This window comes from Suncus etruscus, chromosome 17 (assembly GCF_024139225.1).
Source record: "Suncus etruscus isolate mSunEtr1 chromosome 17, mSunEtr1.pri.cur, whole genome shotgun sequence".
Classification (NCBI taxonomy): Eukaryota; Metazoa; Chordata; class Mammalia; order Eulipotyphla; family Soricidae; genus Suncus; species Suncus etruscus.
Window position 1 is genome coordinate 38,940,835 of NC_064864.1, and position 9,784 is coordinate 38,950,618.

At 35.1% G+C, this 9,784-nt stretch overlaps 1 protein-coding gene across 1 annotated transcript in view; it reads left to right on the plus strand.

Moving 5' to 3' along the window:
• The window catches only part of LOC125994862 (cytochrome P450 2C19-like), a 28,986-nt gene extending 21,439 nt beyond the window's left edge, over positions 1-7,547 (plus strand). The window contains exons 8-9 of the mRNA XM_049764389.1: positions 6,104-6,245; positions 7,190-7,547. Coding sequence (XP_049620346.1) covers positions 6,104-6,245; positions 7,190-7,371 — 324 coding nt within the window. The 3' untranslated portion in view covers positions 7,372-7,547. The remainder of the gene's footprint in view (positions 1-6,103; positions 6,246-7,189) is intronic.
• Positions 7,548-9,784: the final 2,237 nt, after the last annotated feature.

The following is a 9,784-nucleotide window of genomic DNA, read 5'->3' on the forward strand; positions in this document are numbered from 1 at the left end:
TTTAAACACTGTTGGTACAAAGCCTTTTATAATACAATTGTAGGTTTTTTTCACAGATACAAAGTTGTTCATGACCGAGTTTGACTCATGAAATGTAAAATACCCTTCAACAGTGCGCACACTTGCCACCACCAATGACTTCACTTTCCCTCCCTCTCGCCCTCATGCCTGCCTATGGGGCAGAAGTCTCTCAGTCTCTCTCTCTTTCTCTCCCTCTCTTTTTCTTTCTTTCTCTCTCTCTCTTTCTCTCTCTCTCTCTCTCTCTCTCTCTCCACACACACACATATACACATCACTGCATATCACTCTATCTCCTTTAAACATCCAATCCTTGTGCAGTGATTATTTCCAATTATCTTTGTCATAGTGGCCCCCTCTGCACTAACTGCACTCCTGCTACTTGTGGGACACTTCGCATCATGAATTGTTTGTCCTGGTCCTTATCTCTATTCTCTCTGATATCACTACATACTACATTTTTTTCTTTATGTCCCCCAAATGAATAAAATCATTCTATGTCCACTCCCTACCTCTGACTTATTTTGCTCAACATAATACATCCCATATCTATCCATACATCTCTTGCTTCTATTTTTGCTTTTTATGCTTACGTAGAATTTTTAATGTTAATCACTTAGAATATATGTGGTAATAATTTTAATTGAGTTACAGACATTTTACATGTTAAATTTAAGGGTTGTAATCTAATTTTACATTAAAGTTTTAAAAGTTAAATATAATACATACATGCATAGTGTATAATATATTTATTTTTGAACTTATATGCATTTATGCATATGTGTACCTTTCAACACCTTAATAATTCATTTCAAAATAATAATACATTTTAAAAGCAACTTATTTTATGTTTCAAACAGTATCATAACATCAATACCAAAATCATCAACAATATATTAAAATATAATTTTAATTTTGAATTATATATCTAAAGAACAGCATAAAATTTGGCTGTATTTCCCTCTAATTTTATTTTTTATTTTTATTTTTAATACCTTTATTTAAACACTTTGATTACAAATATGATTGTAGTTGGGTTTCAGTCATGTAAAAAACACCCCCCCTTCAACAGTGCAACATTCCCATCACCAATGTCCCAAATCGCCCTCCTCTCCACTCCACCCCCATCTGTACTCTAGACAGGCTTCCTACTTCCCTCATTCATTCACATTGTTATCAACGTTCTCAATGTAGTTATTTCTCTAACTGCACTCATCACACTTTGTAGTGAGCTTCATGTCGTGAGTTGGACCTTCCAGCCCTCCTCTCTTTTGTCTCAAGAAACTCCCCAAGAGCAAAAGTTCAGGTCCAAATGGATTTACAGTTTTTACAGGTGAATTATACCAAACATGCAGAGAAGAATTACTACAATTGAACCTCAGGTTCTTCCAAAACATTTAAAAGACAGGAATCCTTCCTAACTCTTTTTATAAGGTTAGGAGTCATCCCTAAAAGTCATCCCCAAAGCTGGCAAAGACACCTCCAAGAAAGAAAATTATAGACCAATCTCACTAATGAACATGGATGCAAAAATCCTCAATAAAATCTTAACAAACCAAATTTAATAATACATCAGAAATATTATGCACCTTAACCAAGTGGGTTTCATCTGAGGGATGCAAGGATGGTTCAACATGTGCAAATCAATCAACATTATACAAAGCATCAATAATAAAAAAGATAAAACCATATGATCATATCAATCAATGCAGAGAAAGCATTGGACAACATCCAACACTCATTCATGATGAAAAACTCAGCAAAAATAGAGTTGGAAGGAACATTTCTCAAGATAGTCATAGACATCTATAAAAAGCCCACAGCCAACATAAAGAAACCATTAAGGAATGGTGAAAAACTGAAAGCAATCCCACTAACGTCAGGTACTAGGCAAGGCTGTCCACTATCTTCACTCCTATTCAACATAGTTTTATCAGTTTTAACAATGGCAATAAGACAAGAGAAGGAAATCAAAGGAATTCAAATAGGGAAAGAATTATTTTGCAGATGACATGATGATATACATAGAAAACCCTAAAGAGTCCACAGTAAAGTTTCTAGAAACAATTAAACCAATACAGCAAAGTGGCTGGCTACAAAGTTAATACACAAAAGATAGTAGCATTCCTCTATACAAATAACGAAGCAGAGGAGAAAGAGATTAAAGTGTTGATCCCATTTAAAACCATATCCAAAAATATCAAGTACCTATGAATAAACCTGACAAGAGAAGTGAAAGACCTGGTGCTGATGTAGGAAACCATGTTTGTTTCCATACGTGGTATCCATGATTCAGGGCAAATGATCAATGTCCAATCAACTGGAGTCTAGGCAAGTAACTATGCTAAGTGTTTAGTGTGTAAGGTCCCACTGCAGTATAAAAATTTTTTTATGTTCCTATCTCTATTAGATAAGAACTTGTTTGAATCTGTTAACTTTTCTCATTTTAATGTGCCTATGCAAAAAGGGACAATAAGAGTCCTTACATTTTATGATACAGGGGCACCTCCCACCCTGAACATGTGTCATGAGGACCCTACTCCATATGATCCGACAAAGACCATCCAGTCCCAAACCCCAGATTCCAAACAAAGACCTGGCACAGCTCTCTGCAACAAAACCAGAAACAACATTCCCTCTGGGGAATCCCTAATACTACTCTGACACCAACTGCAACAGGTTGATACAACGACCTGACAATGATAAAACAGCAAAAATTTGATCCAAGAGCAGGCTTCCCTATTTCATCACCTAAAGATAAGATGAAATCAGAAGAAATTCCATCCTTTGATCTGCACAGAAACTAAGATTACTAATTACAGAAGACTTTGTCAACCATGACTGGGCAGAACTTATCCAGGAACCAATAAGAAATCCTAGGCTTTGGCCTAGGATTTATATAAAAACCAAAAATCTTTAATCCCAGAGTTCTGACTTTGACAACTCTGACTGAGCAGACATTCTGGTGCCATAGGAAAGACTCTATCCTAGTCTTTGACCTAAGATCTATGCAAAACCCAAGATTATTAATTGCAGAAGACTGATTACAACAAGAGAGAGGGAGCAAATCTTCTAGAACCACAGAGAAAGATTCTATCCTAGACTTTGTCCTATGACCTATTGAAATACCAAGATCTCAAGCTACAGAGGACTGATTCTATCAATCATAACTGAGCAGAAAGTTTCCTGGCACCATAAAAAGACCATGGGGTTCAATATGAGCTTGTGTAGAGCTGTAGTTGATCCCATGACAGTATGCTTCAGCATGGAGAAACTATATCTCTGGACCTAGGCCAAGGGAACTCTCATTCTAACTTCCCCAATATTTATTGTACCTACGCAAAAAACAAACAAACAAAAAACAAATAAAACAAAAACAAGAAACAAAAAACTACGAAGTCTTGCCAGACAAGCCATTTGTTTTTCTTCTTTCCCTCTTTTCTTTCTCCTATTTTTTTCCTTTTCTTATCTTTCTTGTAATTGTTGTTTTGGTGATGAATTTTTGCTGCCTCTGTTGTGTTTTTTTTTTTGTCATAGCTGTTTTGTTCTTGTTTTTTGGTTTTTGGGTCACACCCAGTAACGCTCAGGGGTTACTCCTGGCTATGAGCTCAGAAGTTGCTCCTGGCTTGGGGGACCATATGGGACGCCGGGGGATCGAACTGTGGTCCGTCCAAGGCTAGCGCAGGCAAGGCAGGCACCTTACCTCTTGCGCCACCGCCCGGCCCCTTTCTCTTCTTTTTCCAACAGAACCACAGAACTTGAATCATCTTGTTCTCCCTCATAAATTTGGGGGGGGGGAATGGATGGTACCAGGAGCAATCAGTCATATGAACATTGAGTGGAAATAAAAAAAATGATCAGACTTAAGCACCAAACCCAAAGTCAATGACACAAGAATCGATATGCAATCTACAACAAGCTATACACAAAGGAGACCTGTTACACTAGCAGTTTATGGGCAAAGGGGGGAAAGTATAGGATGCATGCTGGGAACAGAGGTGGGTGGAGGACAACACTAGTGGCTGGAATAGTTCCAACTCACTCTCACTATGTACCTTAAATATTACTGTGAAAGACTTGTTATTCACTTTGATCACAATAAAAATATTTTAAAAAAATTAAAAAAAGATCTTAGACTTCTTTCTGACCTATACAAAAGCCAAATTAAAGTGGATTAACGACCTTGATCTGATATCTGTATACTTAAGGTACATAGAAGAAAACATAAGCAGATTTCTCTATGACATTGAAACTAGAGGCATTTTTAAACGATGAAATGCCACCGACCATGCAAGCCAAAATAAATATAGAAAACTTCATTAAATTAAGAAGCTTCTGTACTTGAAAAGAAACCTAGATCAGAATACAAAGACCAGCCCACAATCTGCAAGAAATCATGTTGTCAACACTTATCTGGGAAACCTCATCATAAATAGTTAATATCTAAGATATATAATCACATGTGGAACTTTACAATAAAAAAGCCTCTAATCTCATAAAAATGGGGAAAATATGAACAGAATATTCCTTAAGGAAGGCATCCAAATAGTCAAAAGGCACATAAATAAATGATCTATATGTCTAATCTCTAGCAAATGCAAATGAAAACAACAATGAGATACCACCTCACACCAGAGACTGGCATTCATCACAAAAATTTTTTTGTTGGCATGGTTGCAGAGGAAAAAGAACCCTCATTCACTCCTGATAGATATGTAAACTGATCCAGTATTTTTGAAAATAATATCGTCATTTCTAGAAGGGGGAGGGCTGTTAGGACATAGAAGGGTCTATTATGATAATGATAGTGGGAGATGATCACTCTGGACAATAGAAAGCCTGTCTAGAGTACAGGTGGGGGCGGGGTGGGAGGAGGGATATTTGGAACATTGGTGGTGGGAATGTTGCACTGGTGATGGGAGGGGTGTCCTTTTATATGACTGAAACACAACCACAATCATATTTGTAACCAAGGTGTTTAAATAAAAAATATTATTAAAAAAAAAAGAACTGGGTGCTGAAAGGAATTAAAGTGATGTGCCTGATATACTTTCAGTAACAATACTGGTGAAGAGATGAATGCTCCAACATTGTGTGACTGAAACTCAGTCATAAATGACTGTAACTTGGTATCTCATTGAATTTCAACAAAAATATTTGAATAAAGGGCCTGGAGAGATAATATGAAGGTAAGGCGTTTGCCTTGCATGCAGAAGGTCGGTGGTTCAAATCTCGGCATCCCACTGGTCCTCCAAGCCTGCCAGGAGTGATTTTTGAGTGTAGAGCCAGGAGTAACCCCTGAGCACTGCTGGGTGTGACCAAATAACAAAAAAAAAACAAGAAAAAGAGTTTAAGTAAATAAATATCAAGAAATAAAAGAAGAAAAGCAAGCTGCATGGTTATGCTAAGCATCACTCTTCATTACTGTGTTTATGTAATAGTAATTAAATATAATATTAAATATTATTTATTAGATCACATTTTTATTTATAAAAGTTATATGCAGGGGGAGCTGGAGCAGTGGCGAAGCAGTATGGCATTGCCTTGCCCATGCTAGCCTAGGACAGACTGCAGTTCTATTCCCCGCGTCCCATATGGTCCCTCAAGTCAGGAGCGATTTCTGAGTGCATAGCCAGGATTAACCCCTGAGTGTCACCGGGTGGGGACCCAAAACAAAAACAAACAAATAAACAACAAAGCCATATGCAGGAACACTAAACTCTTCCAGTTTTATACATACTTCTATTTTATCTCTGATCCACTTTAGAATTAGTGAAAATAGAAAGAAGAAAATAATACATGTAATTAGTGTAAGTGTAATAGTGTCCAAATGTGGTGATAGCCAGGTTGTATATACAAGCCTGGAATTCTAGATCTCTTGTACTCACTACCTCAAATGCCATTGGAGCCCTCATTCACAATATCACTACCACTAGATTTTTACTTATCCTTGTTTATTTTTTGTTTTATCTGACTCAAAATACACTGACATTTCTGGGAACAAGGATTTCTTATCTATATAATAAGATTGAAATAAGTTAGAGTATTTATTCCAGATTCACAACTCAATTTATATTTATTATAGGACACTACCATATTAATATCACTGACTTCAGTCCTGCACGATGACAAAGAATTTCCAAAACCAAAGGTGTTTGACCCTGCTCATTTCCTGGATAAGAGTGGCAATTTTAAGAAAAGTGACTATTTCATGGCTTTTTCAACAGGTAAAAAATATTTACTCAACAGTAACAAATTAATTTTTGTGTGCTTAGAAGACAAGATACATTTTGGGAATTAATTTGAAATTCATGCAGTACCCCCATTTTGCTCTTTGTCTTTTAGTTAAAATATCAGTCTCAGTCTCCATACTATTTTTTGTGATAATAATTGTTAATAATCAGCTCATTGAAACTTTGGGTACATTATTCAGTTATTTAAAAAGTTTAATGCAATTTAATCTAGGTACTACAAAGCATAAATAATATGCATTCGAATCATAAATAACTTCATAGAAGACTAAAATTTCTTGGTGTGTTGAATTTTGATAAATGTAGGTACATTTATAGTAGACAAACAGGTTATTAAGAATGAAAACAAAGAATATGGAACAACAGGCTAGCATAAAATGTTACTACCAATAGATGTGCATATGTGCATTTGTAGAAAAATAATGAAAGTTTAAAATGTCAAATAGCAATTATGAGTTTATTTAATTAAATATTTGACAAAATATTGGACCTCAGTAAACACTTACTTAGAAAAGAATACATATTAAGGTAAGTGAGAATAAATATATATCTAACATTTGTCCATATGTTATTCAAATTTTCTTCCTTTCATGCATCCTTTCAACCATTCATCAATAAGAATTTAATATTTTCTGGGGCCTGTGAGGTGGCGCTAGAGGTAAGGTGTCTGCCTTGCAAGAACTAGCCAAGGAAGAACCTCAGCTCGATTCCCCATATGGTCCCATATGTGTCTCATATGGTCCCCCCAAGCCAGGGGCAATTTCTGAGCCCTTAGCCAGGAGTAACCCCTGAGCATCAAACGGGTGTGGCCGAAAAACCAAAAAAAAAAAAAAAAAAAAAAAAGAATTTAATATTTTCTTTCTGCCAAACATAAAAGGTTTTTAAGACTTCTAAATAAATTCTGTGCTTGCTATTTTCAGGAAAACGAGTATGTGCTGGAGAGAGTCTGGCTCGCATGGAGCTGTTTTTATTTCTCACCACCATTTTACAGAATTTCAACTTGAAGCCTGTGGTTGACCCCAAGGACATTGACACTACTCCAAGTTCCAATGGATTTGTTTCTGTACCCCCTAACTACAAAATCTGCTTCATTCCTGTATGAAGAACAAGAGACTATGTGGGTTTTGCTGTGCTATTGTCTTTAACTTCTGATCACCTGGGTTGTTTACCTCTTCAGTATTTCCTAAAATTGCCTCGTATATTGCCCCATTTTCATTAATTCATTATTTCAATTTCATTATTTCAAGAAACTTCGATTAAACTTCCATTAAAACAGCATTTCTAATGCACATATATCAGTTATTTAAATAATCTATAATGCATGTACCGGGAATTATATATATATATATATATATATATATATATATAATATAAATAGATATGTACCAATACTGAGTTATTCTGTGTAGAAAATATGACGCATAAAGACTATTAATAGATGTCAATTGTTTATACAAATATTTTTCCTCTGTATGGTCTAAATAAAAAATAATTTGATGATTCAATAAATAGATTATTTTACCTTTATATATACTGCAGGTAAGAAAATAAATAAAAATAATATGTAACTAGAGAGATTGTATAGCAAGTAGGACAGTTGCCTTCAATGTACTGAACCTGGTTTTGATGTCCAGAACTTTACCACAGAGTTCCCTGAACACCACCACAAGTGATCCCTGAGTAGAGATGGGAGTAAGCTCTGAGCACTGCCTGGTGTAGCCTTTCACCCCCAAAAGGAATGAAAATGATGCAAACAATATATTTTTACTTTAATAATATTTTGCACAAGAAAGAGCAAAATAAAGAGCATGCAGCTCTTTTGGCTGGGTATAAAGATATTAATTTTGAAGGTACTCAAAAGCAGTTTCTTTCTGTAAGGAGATAACTGAAATAAATGATTGGGAAGCATTTTACCAAAGTAAAATATGAAGAACTATTAACAAAATCAGACCAGAAACCAATGTAATTACAAGCATAGAAACACTATAGGCAGTCAATGAAAGCAAAACTCCTTAAAATAGTTAATTGAGCTCATAATTCCATAACCAGGCTACTCTGAAAATAGGAACAATACAAACATAACTGTCTAATGTCAAATTTAACAGGACACCATCATTTGATTTCACTGAAATTTAAAGTATAAAAAGTTGTCATGACCAACTCCATGCCAAATATTTGAGAAGGTTAATGAGCTAAAGTTACTTAAGTACCCATTCTGACAAAAGGCCAAATTTCAGGATACATGTAACACTCATAAAGATTAATTACTCCAGTGAAATACTGGGAAAGGATCTAAACAGACACTTCCTTAAAGAAGACATACAGATGTCTAATAGGTACGTATATGAAATAAAAGTTCTCATCATCATTAATATCAGAGAAATGGACATCAAAATGTTAATAAATTATCACTCCAGAGCAGTGACCAAGGTTTCCAGGTTTTTATTTTCATAAAAATAGCTCCTGTCGTATAAATGGTGTAATAAAGAGCCCTCATTCACCATTAGGACTGTGATGTTGCGCTTCATCATCAATGGCAAACAATATGGAGACGTGTCAAAAAATTTTAGAGACACATGATATATGATCTATCATTTTGTATCCTTATTATATATCCCAAGAATACCAAAAAAAGAAACCCACCATGTTTTCTAAATGCCCATAACTATGTCATAATAGTGTGTAGGAGTACCAAAATATGAAGCAACTCAAATGTCAGATGACATTGCATGAATAAAGAAATTGTAGTATTTACACATAATTGTACACTACTCAGTTAAAAAAAAAAGGAAAGATAATATATTGCTTTTTCTAGAACTTGGGTAGGTGTTAGATAAACAGAATAAGTCCAAGAGAGAGGGGCAAAAATGCAAATTGATCTCACTCAATATGGCTTATAAGGAAACAAAGAAAGAAAATGGCAACATGATCTGCAGTGTTTTGATTTCTAGTGAAATTTAGAGGAGTGATATTATTGGATCATAAGAAAGCTCAATTTCTAGTTTTTTGAGGAATATTCATATTGTTTTCCAAAAAGGCTGAACAGGTCACTGTTCCCACCAGCAGTGAATTAGAGTCCCTTTTTCCCTGCATCTGTACCAGCAATATTTGTTCTTGTTCTTTGTGATGTGTGCCAGTCTCTGTGGTGTGAGATAATATCTCATTGTTGGTCTGATTTGCATCTCCCTGATGAATAATGATGTAAAGCATTTTTTTTTCATGTGTTTTTTGGTCATATATTTCTTTTTTGAGGACCTGTTTGTTAATTTTTTCTTCCCAGATTTGGATGGGGTTAGAAATTTTTCTTGCTAATCTCACCGCTTTTTATTAATTATTTTCTTCCGTAAGTGTTTGGGGTCTTTTGTTCTTGGTTTCCTGGGCTTTTACATTTAGATTATTGATTTTTATCTTCTTTCCTTATGTATGCTTGTATTGCTTTGAGTTACACCTAATTACTATACTTTTGGTATAGGACATAGATTTTAATTTTTGCTTGATTTTCATTGGTTCCACTG